The sequence below is a fragment of the Acomys russatus genome, chromosome X (genome assembly GCF_903995435.1).
Source record: "Acomys russatus chromosome X, mAcoRus1.1, whole genome shotgun sequence".
NCBI classification, from domain to species: Eukaryota; Metazoa; Chordata; class Mammalia; order Rodentia; family Muridae; genus Acomys; species Acomys russatus.
In genome coordinates this window covers 20915856-20937745 of record NC_067169.1, presented here as the reverse complement: position 1 = coordinate 20937745, position 21890 = coordinate 20915856, and the positions used below count along the sequence as shown (strand labels likewise).

The following is a 21890-nucleotide window of genomic DNA, read 5'->3' as shown; positions in this document are numbered from 1 at the left end:
TCAGAAGTCCTAGGCCAGAGTCTTCTGATGTTGTTCACTTTTCCTCAAACTTTGCAGCAGCCTTTCTTCCATCTGCCATTACCTACCCACATTCCAGTTTTAGCCAGTTCTATTTTCTCTCTAGTGTTTTCTTGGCATAGCATTCACACCCATAACTTGGACTATTACTTCTATAATGTTGGCTCCTATATTATTATTCAGGTACAAATGTTCTTTTGATTCTAAAGCATTTTCTCTTAATATTCCCTTACTTTTTTTCATTAAGATTTTCTGGTTATATTAGTAGCAATTGATATGGCTATCTTTAGTTACAGGGCTTAATTGGAGGGCATATTGGAGGTAGAAAAAGCAAAAAGAGAAATAATGTCATTAGATTTTAATTTTGTTTTTTTTTTTTAATTAAAAAAACCCATAAGGTCATTGAATTCTACCAAATATCTATTGACACCTAATTTGTGCAAAAGGCTGCCCTGAGTGCTTGGAGGGAGGTAGCTATCTTTGAGGTACGAGATAGTAAGTGCTTTAAATAGATCACCCATAAATGATCATAGATTGAAAGCAAAATTCCAATAATTTAATTAAATACACCAGAACTTGTAAATGGTAATTTGTGAAGAGAGTTCTTGTGACATTTGAAATTTCTCCATCAGAAAACAATGAGGGCAGTAGTGGAAAGTGTGGTATAGTTTGAGAACAGGCAAAGTAGCATAGACATTAAGATTATTTAGTCATGCCTATCAAAGAAATGCAGAAGACTTTTCTCAGTTTTCTAGCACCTTCTGGTAGCTGGTTCTGGTTCCTTACCATATAACATAGAATATAACATACCACAATAGTAAGATGAGTCATTGTTTTCCATAGCCTTAAGAAAGAAATAAAATCTTGCCAATTAAACAAGGAATGACCCCAATTGTCTGTTTTCAGAGATATCTTGGATGTTGGAATGAGGGGAAAAAATACAGTGAGTTTTCAAAGATGAGAAAAATTTTAAAATATTAAGTAAACACAGTTCTTGCTTTTTATGACACATGATAAATTTATTGTGCATCCGTTTTCCATAATCGGCTTGCAATTTAAAACTGCAATCAGTCAGTTAACATGTTTGTATACAGCTTTTTAGATGGTTTTACTGGCTTTCAAGCCTCTGAGATGTGCATAAGCGACTGCACTGCAAAACGTTTAATTTCTTTCATTACAGCACCCCCCGCGACCATCCCACACACCCATTCATTAAGATATGCCTGGTTGGCCAGTTACAGGCAAATTGATACTTTTTAAATTAAACTGTATAAAACTGTCCATACAGGTAATTAAACTGCGGGAGAGATGTGCTATGGAAAAGCGTTTTACTAAATGTGCACTTTTTTTTTTTTTTTTTTTGCATTCCATTCTCGTAGAAAGGTTATAATGGGCTGGGGAACCGAGCGCTGCGGAGGCGGAGAAGGGATATACGTCTCAGGATACAGGAAATACGGTAACAGCGAAACCAGGAGGAAGCCAGCCCTGTGCCTGGAGGGGATCCGCCGCCATCTCAGATCTCTCGGCCTTGCCAGGGCCCACCAGAGAAAACTGACGCTCTGGTCCTGTCATACCTATGGGGGACCAACCTTGTGCCTCCGGGAGATCCACGCTCCCACCAGGAAATACGCGGGAACCCAAGCCTCCAAAAAAGCGCTGTCTCCTGGCTCCGCGGTGGGATTATCCAGAAGGGACTCCCAGTGGAGGTAGTACGACTCTCCCTTCGGCGCCTCCTCCTGCATCTGCTGGACTGAAGTCGCACCCTCCTCCTCCGGAGAAGTAGTGAAATAGATTTTTCCCAGCCTAAATCAGGTCAGATTCTTTCTTTCTCATCTGGGACATCCAGGCTCTCTGAAACTTAACTATGCTTTTCCCCAAGTCTTTCCCTCTTTCCTGTTCTTTCCACAAATTCAAAAAGAAGAGAAACAAAGCACAGGCGTTGAAAAGTATGCTTGGATGAAATGGGTATTTGACTGCATTGAGTCATTATGATATTTTACATGAGATAATTGTAGTTTTAAAAATAAACTGCAGTACTTTGATTTTTCATGACAGGCCAAGGTGTAAGGAGATAGTAACAAAATGTTCACTGGTTGCTGTTAAAACTGGGTGGGGATTTACTATACTCTTCTGTTTTTGTGTATATTGGCAAATTTTTTTTCTATTTAAAAATGCTTAGTTCAAGACCAAGAGCAAGGATGTACTCAAGGCCTAATGCCTGTGCCCAGAGGAGATTGTCAGGTGAGCTTTGAGAACTAGGGTTTTTTCTTTTTACCGTGTATGATGGCATTTAATAAGTGAAAATGAAAGTTATAATATGATGGTCAAACCCAAGTACTATAAAAATTTGCTTGTTCAAGGTATTCAGGAATCATGGAGGATGGACCAAATCACTGCCTGTTAGTAATCAAGAGCCATCAAAGAGGAAGGGGGAACTTTGGGTGGGCCTTATAAAGGGTGAGTGACATGTGCCATATGGGATGGAATGCTTTTTAGGCCTAGTGTTTCCAGGATAAAAGCCAGAGGGAGGGCAGGGCAGGGTTGTTCTGGGGCAGCATGTCTGGAATCTGTGAAAGAAGTGAGACACAGGGCTGTGGGCCTTGACTGTTCTGCTAAAGAGTACGCAGTTTATTCTTGAAGAATGAATAGCGTAGGAGATTACCAGACAAGTACTATTTGTGTTTTAAGACTCAAATTCTTCCTTTCTGGAAACCAATAGCCTGTTTAAATGAGCCTTATAGAATGTTGAAAAAAAAAGCAAACAAACAAAAACCCACCAAGTTTGACTCAAGGCTCATAAGCCCTTCTTCATCTCATACCATAAACCATCATGGAGTCCTTGCTGTGCTTAGGCCTTGCACAGGAGGATGTGGGGGGACAGATGCAAGGCACAGTGGCTGTGACAAAGCTGGAATGAAACAGATATTTTGAGCAAGTCAATGAATAACACTGGCAATTGTGACTGTTCTAGATACCAGGTTTGTTGCTAAAGCATAACAAGGAGTCCCATTTCACCTAAAAGCAGATGATTGGCATTCCTCAGGCCCTTCCTTGCCTCATTTTTACCTCTATTCAAAGGGAAAATGTGGTGATTTAGCAAGCTATAGGGAAAGAATTGCTCACCTGGAAAACAAAGGAGGCTGTTCAGGGCAAGAAGTACATAGGAGAGGCATCATTTCTCCCCAGTGATTTAAATCATAGAAAACTGTCATGGCGAATACTTGCTGAAATTTTTTGTATGCCATATTTTTCTAAAGGGCTTTGCGTGTTTGGGTTTAATCACCGATCCACTGGAGGATGTTTATATAGGCCTGTAAGTTGTCACAAGTTGTGCGACACTAAGTGGCCATGATACGATTTGATTAAAAAAAGGAAGATGCTTGCTTTCAGAATTGATGCCGTAAGCTGCTGTGCAGAAATAACCCCTAGTACTGTGCGGCCGGTTATTTACTGGGAATGTGCCATTGAATTGGGAGCTGAAGGGAACATAAGGCACTGAAGAGGCCAGGGGAATATGAGACAGACTACATGTGACAGAAGAAATGACTTCACCTTGTGTTATTTTTTTTTCAGTCTGTGAAAGATTGCAGTATGATTCCATTTCCTTGGTGCATTTGTAAAATAGTTCACTCATTGAAGACCATAAAGATTTTTTCCAATGCTACCCTGCTTTTGCTGGTGTCCTGCACCTGGAAGTTGTGATGCTAAAGGTAATCTTTTTTTTTTTTTAACTGAAAATTCATGTAAAGGAGGAAAAAAGGAGTTGATGATGGCATCTTCAAAATAACCAGACAAAACCCTAAAAGCTAGCATTAATGATACAATTAAAACATTTTCTATAGTATATGAAACCATACAAACAAAAAAAAAATAACCACATAAATTTGCAAGGCAGTTTAGTAAATGTACTTTATGGTTTCTGTCATTACTGGAAAGTGAGCCTTTTTAAACCCCATTTTCTAATTGTTACTAGTAAAGGGGGAAATGATTGGTACTTTTATATTAATTTTATAACACGTATCCTTTCTGGATTATATTTTTTCTGGTAATTTATAAATTATCTTGGGCTATTTTTAAATTATACCTTTTTTTTTTTTTTTGTGACACAGGGTTTCTCTGTGTAGCCTTGGCTGTCCTGGACTCACTTTGTAAACCAGGCTGGCATCGAACTCACAGAGATCTGCCTGCCTCTGCCTCCCAAGCACTGGGATTAAAGGCATGCAGCACCGCCCGGCGCTTTAAATTATATCTTAATGGAACTGCCTTCTTTTATAATATTTATTATTATTATTATTATTATTATTATTATTATTATTGTTGTTGTTGTTGTTGTTTTTAGTTTGTAGTTTGTCCAAGAAAATTAGTTGGGGTTTTGTTGTTGTTGTTGTTGTTGTTTGTTTTTTGAGACAGAGTTTCTCTGTGTATAGCCCTGGCTGTCCTAGACTTGCTCTGTAGACCAGGCTGCCCTCGAACTCACAGTGATCCACCTGCCTCTGCTTTCTGAGTGCTGGGATTAAAGGTGTGCGCCATCACAGCCTGGCGGAAAATTAGTTTGTGTTCCTTGTTTGCTGAGAGGATTAATTGTGAAGGGGTATGGAGGCTTTTTTTTTCCTACTGAATATTTTGTCTATATCTATTTGCATAAGCATATTTTCCTCATTCATATGACAGCATGACAATGTGATAAATTGCAATATTTTTAATGTGTTTCCTTATTTTGATTTTGACAAGGCTTTCACATGCTTTGGGGGTGTGGTCAGGGCCGTGATTAGCCTCCCTATATTAGCCTTGAGGAATCATCCACTTTTTTGGTCTTTTGTTTTATTGAGTTTTTGTGGTTGTTTTTTATGTTTTGAGACAAGAGCTGTTACTGTGACCAGATCAGGGTGGGCTACCTGGCCAGGGAGCCCAAGTGATCAGTCTGTCTCCACCTGCCCAGCACTGTGTTGACAAGCCTGGCAACTGTGCCCAGCTCATATTTAGTGCTAGAGATGTTTGTGTTTGCATAGTAAGCGGCTCACTTACAGAGCTATCTCTCCAGCCATGCTTTCTCTTTTATTTTTATCTATATTTTTTTCTTCTAGTTCTTTTTTATCTGTTCATTTTCTAATTTAGTAAGTTGGACTCTAGCTCATTAATATTTCTTTTCTAAATTAAAAGGTTTAAACTACAAAGTATTCTCTACATTTTGTAAGAATTTCACAGGTTTGTATATATTGTTTTGTTATTATACTTCAACAAATTATCACTTTACAATATCTCTGATGAATTTTTTAATTTGGGCATTTCATATGGATGGGTGTTTTGCATGCATGTATGTATGTACCATGTGTATGCCTGTTCCCTATGGATGTCAGAGGAAAGCCTCAGATCCCCTGGAACTGGAGTTACAGATGGATGTGAGATTATATGTGAGTGCTGGGAGCTATACTCCATCCTCTGCAAGAGCAACGGGAGCTCTTAACCACTGAATCATCTCTCCAGCCCTAGCCTATGACATTTTTTTTTGTTTTTTAAATGTCTAGTTATTTATGCATTCTTTTAAACAATCCCATTATGAATCCATTAACCAAAGTATAATTAAATTTCACTAAAGTATTTTTTAATCTTTCGTGCAACAAAAAAGAAATTTATATACTTGCTGTACATCTCTGTAGAGTTTGGTAATATAAAACTTTTTCTTGCCAGGTATGGTGGTGCATACCTTTAACTCCAGCATTCAGGAAACCGACAGGTGCATCTCTGAGTTGGAGGCAGGTCTGGTCTACTAGTGCATCATGCCAGCCTGGGCTACATAGTGACACCTTGTCTACAAACAAAACAAAAACTGAAAGCTTTTTTTTTTCTTTCAATAGATACAGAAATTATGGTTAGGCTGTATACTGAATAAGTCCTTGATTAAACTATGAGGATATTACAGAAAACTTTAGCCACATTTATCAAACAATACTTTGCAACAGTTGTTCTCTCATGCGGCTGTATCTCTGCTTTCCTTCTTAATGCTTCACTGTGTTTACTTGGAGTAAATACTTTCTCATAATTAATTACCTGTTTCTTGGTTGAAATTTCAATCCAGGATGATGTATTACACTTAGTTTCTCTCCCTCCCTCCCTCTCTCTCTCTCTCTCTCTCTCTCTCTCTCTCTCTCTCTCTCTCTCTCTCTCTCTCTCTCTCTCTCTCTCTCTCTCTCTCTCTCTCTCTCTCTCTCTCTCTCTCTCTCTCTCTCTCTCTCTCTCTCTGTGTGTGTGTGTGTGTGTCTCGTTCCAGTCCTTGATCAGGAAGTTTCTTCAATTGCTTCAGTTCTCTGTCTTTGTTGACACTGACAATTTTTCAAAACGTAAGACAATTGTTTTGTTAGAGGGCTCCTCGGTTTAGGTGTGTGTATGTATCATTTCCCTATTTTTATATTTTGATGATGTACGTTGGCAAGAAGAGCACAGAAATCATGTGAAGTTTTTCTCTCAGCATCATAGCTCTAGCTTGCTCATGATGCAGATGTGATTTCAGCTTTGGTTTCTTGGTTAAGTTGTTGGGGTTTTGTTAGATTAACCCATTGCTTTCTTTTTGTAGCCAACAATTTTGCTGTGACTACTTGGAGATTGCATAACTTTTCTGTTCCTCACCAAACTATCTTCTAGCAGTTTCGGCATCTGTTGATTATTTTTTACTAAATGTTTTTACTATGACTACAAAATAATGTTTCAAGCTCCACCATTTTTACTGAATTCACTAGTTTATATTCTACTTGAAGAGAAAGCTTTTTTCTCCATTTATTTATTTATTTATTATATTTAGGCACCTAAATTTTTGTGTTAGTTCATTGCCTGTTGCCATCATAATTATTTTATTCAAGTTGTCTTCTCTATCCTCTAGCATGCTCACCATTCTTTGACAGATATTTTGACTTATTTTAATATTTCTCTTCTTCCTTACTTTCAGGCTCATCTTATATTTTCTACCCCATTGACCATTTCTCTATTTGACTGTGCTACTGGGAGATCGTATTTACAAGCTGAGGTGTGGATCAATGGATCTTTTTATCTTTTATTTCACATTTAATTTTGGAGTACAAACATTGTTTCATATTTGTTGAAATTTGCCTTGTGTCTTAGAGAACATAATCATTACTGTTTCTTGTGTGTTTGTAAAGGGTTTGTATATTCCACCTATTATATGTAAGGGTCTATAAATATCTGTTAAATGTGTTACCTTGTTGTATAAAGCTTCTATATCCCTAGTAAAGTATAGGATGCATCTTTTTAAAAAATCATTTTTGTGACCTTTTCTTAAAATCTATTTTGTTTCAATTAATACAGTAACAGTAAGTCTGCATTGTGGAGATGGCATTTCTTTTTCAGTTCTTTAATCTGGTCACCTTTTAGTTGATACAAAGTCTCTGTATGTAGCCCTGGGTAGCCTGGAACTCACTATGTATATCTGACTGGCTTTGATCTCACAGACATCCACCAGCCTCTGCCTCCTAAGTGCTGAGAGTAAAGGTGTAAACTGCCATGCCTGGCCCCATTCAGTATTTTAGATTACAGTTATTTATTTATTCTTTATGTACATATGTGTGATGGGGGTATGTGCATGCATGTGGGAGGGCATGTGTGCCATGACTCATTTGTGGTGATTGATGGACAATGTTAAAGAACGTGTTTTCTCCCTCCACCTCATGGGTGACTCCAACACTCATCTTTGTCAGGTTTGATGGTAAGAGCCTTTACCTGCTGAGCCATCTTGCTCACTCTACTTACACTCTATTTTGTTGATTGTATCCTTCAGAAAACATTCTGCCAAAAGTGTGAATGCAGTGACTTGGTTTTTAGTTTACCAATAAGATTTATATTTAGCAGTAAGGATAAGCTATGTCTAAATACTTTTTATATGTTTAAAATCTTTCATAGACAATCAATTGTTTACAGTTTACCATATAAACTCTTTTTTTTCTGAATATACAGAATATACACATACATACATACATTTGTATATGCATGCATTCATGCATATATACACACTTTTGCCAAACCAAAAGTTACAAGTAACTTTTAGACGTTACCATATTTCACCTTTAAGTAGTTCTTCAAATTCTGAAGAACAAAAGCATTGGTATTATAACATCTCTACAGTACTGCTATGTAAGATATTTTCCATATCAATTTTACCTAACATTGCCCTGTGTAGGCTTCATTTGTTTACATCATCATGCATTGCATTTACTTATCATAAATCTTTGGTCTTCTAAAATCTAGACTACATTTGCTTGTTTTCTGTGTTCAGTTCTTCGTGATATGGCCATTCTTGTATCCAGGTAGTTGTCCTGTATATGCTCATAATCTCGGCTTCTCTGATTGGTTCATTTTACCATGAATAATTTAGACGTTTTTAGCAAGAAGATTACATAGCTGATGTGCTGTCTTTCCTATCACATTGCATGAGGGGTTGCCAAATGGTAGTTTATCACAGGATTTTGATGCCTTTGGTAATTTCATGGATAGCTAGGCAGGCACATTTTCTTAGTATTTCCTACGTAGTTTTATTCTATGGGACACACATAGAAATATAGTTTATATTTAATACCATATACTTCCTTTTGGTTGCCTCTTTGCAGAAGCAGTCAGTGGGTTTTTCTTTTCCGTTTTTGGTTTCTGTGTGTAGCCCTGGCTGTCCTGGATTCGCTTTTAGACCAGGCTGGCCTTGAACTCACAGCGATCTGAGCCACCATGCCTGGCTAGAAGCAGTCAATGTTAAAGGGGGTTCTCATATTCTGCCTTCATGTTTTCTTGCTTCAGAGTGTTTATTTAGCTGGCTGGTTCAGAGTTTTTGTTTGTTTTGTCTTTTAAGCAGTCTCACCTACACTCTCTTCAACATTTCAAGGCGGTTGGTCATTTTTCACATTTTATTTATTTGTAAAGATTTCATTTTATTTTATTTTATGCATATGGGTGTTTGGCCTGCATGCATGTCTATGTACCAATTGTTTGCCTGGTGCCTGCAGAGACCAAAAGAGGACATCAGATTCCCTAGGACTGGAGTTATAGACAGTTGTGAGCTGCCATGTGAGTGCTGAGACTTGAACCTGAGTCCTCTGGAAGAGCAGCAAATGCTCTTAATTGCTCGGCTATCTCATCAGCCCATTTTTTCACTTCTTCATAATACTTTATCTTTACAATGGTGAGGCTCTTTCCCTAGCAATCATACTTTCTGACCTCTTGTTAGACCATCTAGAAACTTTGGGTTTTTTTTTTTGTTTGTTTGTTTGTTTGTTTTGTTTTTTGAGACTGGGTCTTGCTGACCTAGCCTTGACTGGTGTGGAACTCTGGCCTTGAACTCCCAGAGATCTTCCTGCTTCTGCCTCCCGGGTTCTGGGATTTAAGGTGTGCACCTCATGCCCTGCCCACTCCCCCTTTTTTGCTGTATATTGTATTTTCTTGCATCCCTGAGTGTATTATTGATTTAGGCTCAAAAGCACAACTTTACTATACTATACTGCTGTAGATCAGAAGCCTGGTATAAGTTTTATCTGATAAATCACAGTGCTGGCCTGCTGCATGCCTTTCCAGAGCTCTAGAAGAGAAGTTGGATTCTGTTCCTTAAGTTGTTGGCAGAATTGAGTTCCTTACAAAAGTAAGAGTGAGAGCCCCATTTTCATGATGGATGTCTGGTGATGGGCATTTCCAGCATTTAGAATCCTTTCAGTTGTGATCCTTTTTCATTGCCTTCAAAGCCAACTACAAGTTGAGTCCCTTTCATACTTAAAATTTCTCCATTTCCTATTCTCATCTATCCTTTCTCTGACTCACCTAGGGAAAGGACGTCTGTGTTTAAATGGACATTCTATCAGAGTATGCTAGCCAATTAACCCAGGGGGAAATTCTTCTGTCTTGAAATCCGCAGCCGAATTACATCAGCAGGGTTCTTTTATCTAGGTAATCGGTATAGTTGCCAATTCTGGGACTTATGATGTGAGCCCCTTTAGGTAGCTATTATTTTGCTTTCCTCACATTCCATTATAGCAGCTAACTATAATCCAACACTCAGTGCTTGATCATGCATTCTTTCATTCAACTAGCAGATAGTTTTAAAAACATGTATTAAAGCAAACATGTATTACATTACAGACATTGTGCCCGGTGCCAATCCTGCAAAAAATAAGATGTCTAACTCACTTACTAAAGGCATAACCTGGTTTGGTAAGTTCTCTAGGGATTGGCACATAATGCTGTAAGAGAATGCAAGAGGCTATTCTGCTTAGATTAGGAGTACCAAGCTGGATTTTTCTGTGGATCAGTGTCTGTGCTGGTCTTTAAAAGTAGTCTTAAGTATTAAGGGTAGGAAATAGTTAAAAGATGTATTGGTTTTCTGTTTCTGTGATAAAATGCCACGATGAAAAGCAACTAAAGGAAGAAATGGTTTATTTTGGTTTAAGGTTCCAGAGGGATAGAGTCGATAATGGTAAGGAAGTCATGACAGCAGGCAGCTGAAGCAAGAGGCTGGCTGGTTGCATTTTATCCAGGAAGCAGTGAGAGCTAGCAGGAAGTGGGGCAAGGCTACCAACCCTCACTGTTCACCCCTACTTACTTGCTTCCTCCTGAAAGACTCTACCTCAAAAAGGCTTGATAACATTTCCTGAAACCCAGGAGGCTGGCACTGAACTCTCAAGCACCAATCGTGCCCCAGCCTCCTGAGTTGCTAGGATTACAGGCATGCACCAGCAGGTCCATAACATTTCCTAACAGCATCAAGGTACTGGGGATGTAAGTATTTAAATATAGGGTTCATTTCTCATTTAAACCCTCACAGTGAAAAATGGAGAATAAGTAGTGAGATTGTAGAGACCAAAAATACAGAGTTCAAGACAGCCTGTTCTTTTAGAGGGTACCAACAATAGTAGCTAGATCTGCAACTCGTAGAACTTCTTGGGATGTAGGGATGAGCCTATTGAGTAACCTGGAACATGAATATGAAGACTTTGTGTTCTTTATTAAATAGTTTCCAGATAAATCAATAAGACATAGAAAGTCATTAAAAATTTTTAAGGAAAGCCAAGTTTGGCACACTCCTTTAATAATAGCAATTGGGAGGTAGAGGAAGGTGGTTCTTTGTGAGTTCAAGACCAAACTAGTCTACATAGCAAAGTCCAGGCTAGCCAGGGCTATATAGGGAGATGTCAGACCCTGCTTCAAAAAAAAAAAAAACCTTTTAAGGAAAGTGCTATGTTCACATGCATATTTTATACACACCATACTAATCTTCATATGGAAGATAGCATAGAAAGAGGTTGGATTGAAAAGATGGTTAATAATGTGAAAATTCTTTCAAATAACAAAAGCCTTAGCTCAATTCCTGATAGTTGGGATGAAACAGATAAGTGGATTTAAAAAGATGTATGTAATATTGATTAGATGATATATTAATTGGGATTTAATCTGGGAAACATAGACAGGAGATATGTACTAAGAAATTTTATACAATTGTGGTGTATTGATTGTGGCTTATAGACTGGACTCAGAGGAAGGGTACATGGAATTTTCAGGCACAGGCTATAACAGATATGTACATTTTTAGGAAAGCTTTGCCTCTATTTTTCAAGCCTATCAACTGGCTAAATCAGATCTATCTAGATTATCCCTCTCTCTCATTATTTAAAGCCAGTTGATTGTAGATGTTATTCACAAGGTAAAACAAAACAAAACACCTTCACTGTTGTTCTGGAGTCATTGTTTGAGTAACTGGAATTCTAACTTTGCCAAATTAACTTGACAAATGTTCATGGCAGAGAAGATTTCTATATAAAGGAACCCAATTCTTAAGTTTCTGGACTTAGTATGATGTGAAATCACTGAGATAGAAGACCTAGTACATGCAATCCTTTTCACTGTTTTAAGTTAGCAGTCTAGGTGAAGATTCCTGGCAAGCCTGGTTAAGATCTGAGGGGGCAAGAGAAGTTTTGATAACTAGGTTATAAACCATCAAGAATGATACGTGAAGCCAAAGGAGGAAACTAGATGCTCTAAAACATTAATACCTATAGAGAACCATATGAATAAAACTCCTGGATCACCAAAATCTCAAGAGTACCTAGAACAAGATGAACAAAGGGGAAGTAGAAGAGAGGTTCTGGGAGAGTTTGATGTCCTGACTTTAAAGAAAATTCAAAAAGCAATAGTGTCCTATGGTAAAGGGCTTAGTATTGAAAAATGATATCTCTAAAATATATATAACCATACTGTTTCTCTGCTTAAAATCATTTAATGACTTCCTTATTTCTACAGTAAAATCTTAAATAAAATACAATAAAGTTATAATAAGATAAAACAAAAATTAGCACATCAGAGTTGGACAAGCCAAGCCAACAGAAGGAAATGAGCCCAAGGGAAGGAACAAGAGTCAGAGACCCACTAAGGAATCCCACGAAAACACTAAAGTGGAAACCGTAATATATATATGCAGATGACCTGTGCAGGCCCTGTGCATGTGGCCCCAGTCTCTGTGAGTTCATATGAGCTTTGCTCAGTTGATTTATAGAAACATGTTCTGGTGTCCTCCAGCCCCTCTGGCTCTTACACTCTTTAAAACAGCTTCAACTATTGAGGCTTGGCCTCTTCTTCTGACCCTGACCTCGCCCCGGGATAGGGTTTCTGTGTGTAGTTCTGGATGTCTGGGACTCATTTTGTAGACCAAGCTGGCCTCAAACTCACAGAGAGCCTCCTGCCTCTGCCTCCTGGTGCTGGAATTAAAGGTGTGTGCCACCATGGCCCAGCTGGTTCTTACATTCTTAACACCTCCTCTTTGCACAGGTTCCCTGAGTTCTGAGGGAGGGATTTGATGGAGGCATCCCATCTAGGGCTGAGTGTTCCAAGGTCCCTCACTCTCTATATACTGTCTGGCTGTTGGTCTTTGTATTTGTTCTCATCTGCTGCAGGAGGAAACTTCTCTGATGATGGCTGAGCAGGGTAATGATCTGTGAGTATAGCAGAATGTCATCAGGAGCCATTTTATTACTACTTTCTTTTAAGACCAGTAGAAAGTGTCCCATGGAAATTCCTAAAGAACCTAGGTTGCTGCCAAGACAATATGCTGCTCTCCAGGAACTGACAACAAGGCCCCACTGCCGAAGACAACACCTACACAACTCATTGAACATGGAGAAGTTGACCTGGTGCCTACATAGAGCCTTTAACTCTGTTCTAGTGTCTTGTGTGGGAAGGTACTCTATAGGCTACCAAAGGAGAAATGGAAACACCAGGCCAGCTACAAACCCTTGACTTGACAATAGTGTCCTGCCTGCAAAATATGCTAGAGCGATGGTGGTATAAAGTTTGTGAGAGTAACCAGCCAATGTCTGATTTGACTGAAGATCCACTCCATGAGATGGAACTCATGCCCGGTACTGCTTAAGTGGTCAAGAACCTGAGACTAAGTAGCCCAGAGACCTAGGGTAAAACCAACTACTACTGGGTTTTTGTTTGTTCCTTTAATTACACTGAAGCATTTAATTACACTGATGTTCGCAATTGGATACAGGGACATAGCAATATCCATCCCCTTAAAGTGTGCTGATGCCATAACAAGAGCAAAATTCAGCCTTGTCTTTTTGCTATCTTTAGGTCTTTCAGGCCTACAGTTGTATCCTTATTGTCCTTATTAAAGGAACATCACATCGACAAGAGGACTTTTGGTATAATGACCCTTACCAGGAAGGAGGGCATTTGTATTGTCTTTTCACCATGAATGTGAGTTTCCACCCATTCAAAAGGACTGGATCCAGGAAACATCCAGTTAGCATGAGTTTACCAAGTCTTCCTCTGCTTCTTTGTCTCATTCTTTCCTTTCTGCCCATACTTAGCATCCTTTGCCTTTCCTGTGATTAGAGACTCTTAACTGCTCAGAGGACAGAGCTAAGGAGATATTTTGAGCTTTGAGATATCCGGTGACTTTCTGGGCTCTCTGGTGATAGTTCATCCACTCTGCTCAGTCATACAGGAGTAAGCTGCCTGGTGCTCATTCATATAAGACACTCCTTTCTTCTTCTGTCTGGGTAAAAGCCTCTCCTGACTGTTTGGTTGTCTCAGCCCAAGGTGGTATGGCCTCCAGAGGAATTTACTAGAATTTATTAGAGGAATTTATTAGAAAGAAGGCCTGCAGCAAAGTTATGATTAAGCCAGTACTGGGACTAGCAGTTCATGCTGTAGAGAGCTGGACTATGACTCGTGTCTTCTTATGGGGTCACACTCTGTGTGTGTGTGTGTGTGTGTGTGTGTGTGTGTGTGTGTGTGTGTGTGTGTGTTCTTGTAAGGGCAGGAACCAAGAGAAATGGAGAAGGCCAGAGGGGCGGGTCAGTCTGCTGCCTGAACAGAAGTCCTCTAAGTCCTCTAGCCTAGTTTCTTAGCCCCTTGCTCAGGACTTTCTTGGCCTTTTCTGGAGGTTGGAAAGATTTCAGACCCACATCAGTATATGGACAGGGAAAGAGTTTCAGCTGTGATCTGTGTGTGATCTATGTCTATTCAGAGGAAAGTGTAAGTAGAGAGAGTCAAGTACAAGAGCAGGTGTAAACCCATCAGTGACGGTAAGGAGGAAGCATCAGCATGTGTCTCCCTGGCCGCTTGCTTATCACAAGAAGAGAAGACACTTTGTTTCCACTGCATGGGAGCACTGCAAGAAAAAGGAGGCAGGCTTGGTGGTAGGCTCCCACTGACTGAGGCCTTGAAGTGCCAAGCACAAGTGCGTCACCACCATGTCCGCTGCTCTGATCCTGTGAGGAAAGGAGACACCTGGTCCAGCATGCCTGTAGCTCTCAGGAGTGGGGCCACTGCAGGTCTTCACAAAGGATACTACTGTCAACGGTCTAATCCTGTTGCTTGGCCTCCACACTGCTGCCTGTGTTCCCTCGGGCAACTGGAGTGCCTACTGGCCCTGTGGACCACACTGGTATGCAGGCTTCTTTCTGGGTGGTGCCTCTGACTCACGATGAGAGATCAGGCTTAGCCTGGGTCTGCTCAGCCTAGCTGTCCTTGTTCACTCCGGTGCCTAATATCTGGCTTTTGGCAGAAGGCAAACATCATTGCTGCCTGGGCCTTTTAGATACCATGTCCACTGGATGACAAATGACAGTCACCCCTCTCTCTATGCACACTAAGGACATGCACCTTTGTTGGGCTCAGTTGATCTGGGTCCTCTGGAATGGGTGGAGGCCAAAGGGAGAACTATAGGATAGTGCCTTTAGGGGTGATGGGTGTCTATAGAACTAAGTGCCTTAAACACAAGGCCCAACCTTTTCTGTTCACCTGTACCTCTTTGGAACTGTCGGCCACACTGGGAACACACAGAGTTTCACGACAAATTTGAAAGTTATCCTCCCAGCACATTCCGGCACTGTTCTGTGGACTGTTGGAATTGAGAAAGAAGCATACTGTGCATTCTTTACTGGAAGCAGAGCAATAGCTAAATCTGATGAAACCAAAACCAAATACACAAACGGGAGCCACTCCTGTTTGTCATTTGTCAACAACCCAGGAATTTTTGCTAATCTGTACTGGTTCCACGGCCAGCAGTTCAGCTGAAGGAGATAAGAGGTTGGAAAGCAGTACAGGGATCTGGACAAACAAGTAGTGGAATTCCTGCTTGCAATGCCACACATTCTTTTAAAAAAAAATTGTGATCTCTGCATCTTTTTTATGGCTTTTGTCCTACCTTTTAAAAAGCATACTATGGTGAACCTCTTACTCTTTTCTATTTTTTTCACTCCATATATTTTTGTGTACTTTTTCGACTTGAAAAATACATTGCTTTCTCTGATTTGTCCATATTGCCTGTGTCAGTTGACATTTACTTGGTAGGAATGAGAGTTTTTCCCCTAGTACATCAGCCACAATGTGTTTATTACTACACTTTTTTTTGCTTGCGTTCTGTGTTTCTGGTTTTCAATTGTATAGACTTTTTGAAAAACAAAATAAAATATTAAACTATTAGTGCATAAAATAGTGCACCATAGCTTAAGCATATAGCCTGTTGATAGAAAACACGCCTAGCTTGTATGAATCCCTAGGTTTGTTTCATAGTACCACGAAGCCTCCTAAAATATAAATACAAGAACTGGTGTGGCATATTTCAAAATCTTATATTGGGAAAGAAAGTTGAATCTATTTAGTAGAGTAGTAATTTTGACTAAGGCTTCCTATGGAATTTTAAGTATAATCTCTCTTAGGTAGCATCTTGCTATGGAGCCCAGGCTTGCCTGGATCTCACTATAGTTATCCAGGTTGATTTCAGACTCCTGGTCCTCCTGCATTTAACTCCCAAGTGTTAGGATTCCAGTTGTGTGTCACCACACCCTGCCTCTAATTCATCTTTGAGCACAAAATACCAGATTTTAAAGTAGCTAAAGGTAAATTATTTTAAAATTGTTTATGTAACTTCATAACTGCTGATACATAATTATCAAATATCATGTTATTTTATGTTTCATAAATTTAAAGTATAAGAGCAACTAGTTTTGTCTGAGATCTGTCTAAAACATGCAGAGCATAGGCTATTATAACTATTTTAAGAGAGCACAGTTGGCCCTCCATTAAAGGCTCTGTGTCTATGGATTCAATTAGCCCCCATCTCAGATCCACGAGGTTCCTTTGTCACTGTGATTGTCTTATACTGTATTAGTGAATCTGATCAGTTTGCTTGGAGACTTTTCTTTTAAAAGACCACTTAAACAATATAACAACTATTTATATATCATACATATCATTTTATGTATTATAAAATAATCTATGATATTTATATATAAGAATGTAAGCATGCATGTCACCTATATAGAAGTACAATACAATTTTACATAAGGAAGTTAAGTATCAACAAGAGTTTTCTGACAGATACTTAGGGAATCTTAAAATTTGGTTTGCCTTGACATCTAACAGGCTGAGAATGTATTTGGATATTTATGAAGACAATTGGAAAGACACTCAATACCCCTTATTTAGAGAATTATTGGTTAAATTGTAAAAATATTATGCTCTACTATTGTACGCATATTCAAAAGATCATATTAAATCTATAGTGTTTACTGAATATGAGTTAATAATGAAAACACTGTCTAATAATGTATAATATGTAAATTCATTTTTAGTAGCAAATAGAGAACCTTCCATATTTGTCAATAAATCAGTTTATAAATGTGATAAAAATGTGGGGCATTTACTCTAGACTATATCTGTCAACCTGCAGAGATTGGGAAGGGGGTTATTGGGGGGAAAATCACTAAAATTTTTCTTTCTTTTATTTTTTTAGACACAGGGTCTCATTTGGCCCAGGTTGGCTTTTAGCTTCTAATCATCCTGTCTTTACTTCCTAAATGATAAGATTACAGGCATGCAACACCACCCAGCTTCTAATACTATCTTTATATAGCTTATGTTTTATCCCTTCTTACTACGCCTACCTTAAAATAAATTTTATAAACCTTTCAGACTTGGATCTAAAGAAATAAATTATAAATTTGGAGACAGTTGATGTACACTGTGGTGTGCACATTAATACACACAAACATGTATAGTGGATACTTTGTTAATTATTTCTAATAACATATCAAACTGCCCTGTCTTGTAGTACAAAAACATGATTTTAAAAAGTGGTCAAAGTGTCGGGCAATGGTGGCGTATGCCTTTAATCCCAGCACTGAGGAGACAGAGGCCGGCGGATCGCTGTGAGTTCGAGGCCAGTCTGGTCTACAAGGCAAGTCCAGGACATCCAATGCTACACAGAGAGACTCTGTCTCAAAAAACAAAACAAAACAAAACAAAAGTGGTCAAAGGAGAGAGAGGTCATAGAAGACAGAATGTATATGGTCAACCATGATGAATGATGTTGTGCATTCTTTACAGTTAAATCTGTTGAGATAAAAACAACATACAAACAGAAGCCCCACCTCATTCTGTCATAAATCAACCACTGTGGACCTTTTCCTAATCTGTAGTAACTATATCATTCTCAATGCCATCCAAAGGACTGATTAAACAAATCAATATTATGTATGTATACATATATTTAAAGGCTTAGACAATGGTAAATATGTACTTTTCATCCAGAGACAGGAAAAATTAAAGAATGGTGAAAGTGTTATGATGAGGATTTGTATCCATGTTGTTTAAATATGAATTTTCTAAAGAATCTGAGTTGGCCAAGGTCAGTGAAGCAATGCTGGGCCCAGGTGATCCATGATGGATACATAGAAAAGCAAGAGCCACTGAAGCATGCATTCCAGCCATTTTCTGGGAGAAAATTGTGCTTAGGGTAGCAAAACCATCTGATCTAGTTGACAGGAAAGCCTTTTTTGCATTCAAATGCATTAGGTAGGAAGCATTTGCAGATTATCCGTATCCTACGATCTGTTTTTCCCATATTCTGCTTAGAAGGGAATTTGAAGTCTTGTCTTCTGAATAGGTGTATTTGACCTGTATAATTGCACTTCTCATTGTAAATGAGTATCCTTCTCTTTTTATATCTTTCAGTATTATGATGTAACAACTGTGATTTCACCTCCAGAATTTGGATGAATCTAGGACATGGGCAAGATCAGGTTGTAGACTTCAAGGACTGAAGGCCATGGTGTGTGTGGATCATGGTAAACTCACCAAAGCAAGTAATGCCCTTGAGATGTTCCTGCCGAAGCCAATCATCGCTCTCTTTTGTTGATACCCAGTCTTTGCTGTATTACATTAAAATGGCATAAATATATTAAAGTCCAAATAAGTTTTGTCTTTTTGCTATGTTAGAGATATATGACTATTAGCTACTAAATTTTGAGTTTAAAATAAATATTCCATAAAAATTCTAAATATAAAATATTACTAAAATTAGTGCCCAAATCTGACCTTTTTCTTACAGATGGCCATCCAGTTATCACTGTAGTGTGACTATGGCAGGAAAGGCATGGGTAGGTAAAATCCTAAAATAGTTGGGTTGCCAGTAAATGGAAGCTTACCACCAATTTATCCCTGCCATGCATGCATAGCCTATTGTATTAACCCTCACCTTGTGTTCCACATCTTAACTATTTTCTTGGTCAAGATGGTTTATGTGCTTGTTTTTCTACTTCTCTACTCCTAGAATGGTGCGAATTAAACACAGTCGGTATCCTAATTATAAACATGTATGATATGGCAAAACTACGCATAGTATAGGAAAACTTTAGTTACTCACATTCTTACACTTCACATAGTGAATTATTTGTTCATTAATTATTCATGAATTCGGGCTAGGGATGTGGCTGAATGGTAAAGCAATTGCCTAACATGTTCAAGTTCCTGGATTTAATACTCCAACTTGCCAGAACCTAAAGCAGAAATAGTGTTTGGGGAGTGGGATTGGAGATTCACAGGAAAATTGTGTATACACTGTAACAATTGTCAGCCAGAGCCCTAAGAGGGAGAATCCTATCTTCTGAATGCTAATAAGGAAAAGTACATTGTTCTGAGTACATAGTGTATCTGAAAGCAGCATATAAACACACTTAGTATATAAAATGGCCATATAGTTTGTTCAAATAAGTAGTTAAAGCTGACAAATATTTTTTTGAAAGTGTGAAATGTGAGTATTTGATTCAGAGCACTGAACTTAGTCCCTGACTTTGGAAACAAGGAATCTGAAAAACAAAATCACAAATATACAGCAATAATCATTTTTAATCCAGAGTTACACAGTGCCCAATTAATATATTTGTAAGCAAGTACATTAAAGACACTATCTCTCATTGCACTTTAGAGCTTTAAAACTTTTGAAGCAACACAAGCATTACAAATGAAGTCACGAACTTCTTGTACCAAATGATCACTGGTGATAGGCATGTTATAGGTCCAAAGGCTGAGATGATGCCAGTCTCTAAAATATCCAGTGCAATCTGTATCTGAGTTCAGATTGCCTTCTGAAGAAGTTCCAAGATAACTGGATAATCATAGAAAAGCAATGGAACCAGAATAGGCAAAAACATTTCCAGAGTAGCTTATTTCTCCACATTTGAAAATGTATTGCAGGAGTACACTGAGCAAGATGGTATGGGATAGATATATTGATTAATGAAATAAATTTGCAGCCTAGAAATAAGCTATATTTATAGATAATTTATAAACAGATGCCAAGCAAGACTGAGATGTGCAGTGTTTCGACCAGTTACTGCTGTGACTAGTGGACGTCCACATGCAAAAGAATGAAGCTAAATCCTCACTTGACAAAGCATCCAAAACCTAACATAAAACATATCAAAGACATCAAGCCAATGGTTACACATTTTTTGGAAAGAAATGGGAGTATTTGTAAGCTTAAATTAGCTATTTTAGATGTTATACATAAAGAAAAAGTGACAATGAAAATGTGGGTACTTTTTATGGTACAATTACATGTTTATTCAAAAAATTAAAGCATTATTTCAAAAAACACTATTGGGAGGAAAGTAGTGAGTTGGAGATTTGTAGCATTTTTCTACATTTCTTCTATATTAAAATAAGGCAGGATTATGTCTTCAGGGAGATGGGGTAGCATGGGAAGGTACTGGCATGCAACAATAGAGACCATGTGAAATCCAGAAGTACTGGATCTTAGATTTGTAAAAGAAACAACCCTAAAGGCTGGGTGTGGTGTTGCATGCTTTTATTCCTGGCACTCAGGAAGCAGAGGGGTGGATTTCTGTGAATTCCAGGGTAACTGGGAGACTACATGAAGAGATTTTGTCTCAGACTGGGAGCAGAAGGTAAGAGAAGAGAGAAACAACTTGCTTTGGCATTTGATAACACCCTAGGCAAGAAGGCAAAATGCCCTTAAGGTGGAGCTGTAGACAAAGGAGACCCAGTAAACGCCACAGTTCTGGCGCTCTGCAAAAATGTCGTTTAAAAACCTGTGTTGGACACCTGCGACCAACACAGACATTAAACACTGGAGAAGGAGTCTGCTGGGCTTTTAGCTTGCTCACTGGTACAGCGGCACAGAATCACAAAGAGAGGTCTCACCATCAAACCTAAGAGTCAGGGGTACTTTCAATTGTGAGTCTCAAGTCCCAACCACTCTTTATCGACTGAGACCGAACTTGAGGGCCCCAGGAAACTTGTGACTTGGATACAGGCTCATATTCACAAGGGGAAAGAAGACATCGCTTTCAGTATGGAACATCCAAGAGGCACTTGGAAGAGGAATGAGAGCCATTGTGTGTAGATATAGGGCAGGTGCTAGGATGCAGACAAGCATGATGTGGGCAGAGATCGCTCAGGGTGCTTGCCTCATATGCTGTGTCCCCCTGCCCCAGTACAGATTGCTTTGGTTTGTTGGCTTTTCTAGTCTCAGATCTTTAGACTTTTGTGGAAACAGCCATTGCTTGGGAATTTGCGATGCCTGGAGCACACTGACTGTGACTCTATACAAGGGGGGCACCTAAGTGCGAGGACCTGGGCTCAGCCTGCGCAAGTGGCTTGAGGGTGGCTCTACTGCTCACTGTTAGAGAAATCATGGACACAAGTTCATTTTAGCAACAGTCATTCTTAGGTCACAGGCCTGTCAGCAAGGTGAAATGGGGCTCAGCCTAATGAAGGCCTCTGGTTCAACTGTTTGCATCTGAGAAAGAAAATGGTTCCCAGACCTGCACTTACTGCTAGTAATTTTAAAAGGAAAAGACTTGGGGGTGGGAAGTGGAGGATTCCCTTCTTACATCACAGCAAGGAGGGACCAGTGTGTATGTACACACACACACACACACACACACACACACACACACACACTTTGTAATTGTTACCATTAAATTTCCTTCTTGTCTCTATTTTCTCTCCTTTACTTCCTGCATTTCCCTTTATTAGTTTGTTATTAATACTTTAAAAATATTTTCATGTTTTAAAAA

The 21890-nt window shown here is 38.9% G+C and overlaps 1 protein-coding gene across 1 annotated transcript; it reads left to right on the top strand.

Moving 5' to 3' along the window:
* Positions 1-1465: 1465 nt before the first annotated feature.
* Positions 1466-18808, top strand: Nbdy (negative regulator of P-body association). The gene is made up of 3 exons (XM_051141586.1): positions 1466-1830; positions 3592-3728; positions 18523-18808. Exon 1 carries the CDS (start codon positions 1595-1597, stop codon positions 1799-1801), a length of 207 nt encoding a protein of 68 aa, XP_050997543.1. The 5' UTR covers positions 1466-1594; the 3' UTR covers positions 1802-1830; positions 3592-3728; positions 18523-18808.
* The last annotated feature ends 3082 nt before the right edge of the window (positions 18809-21890 follow it).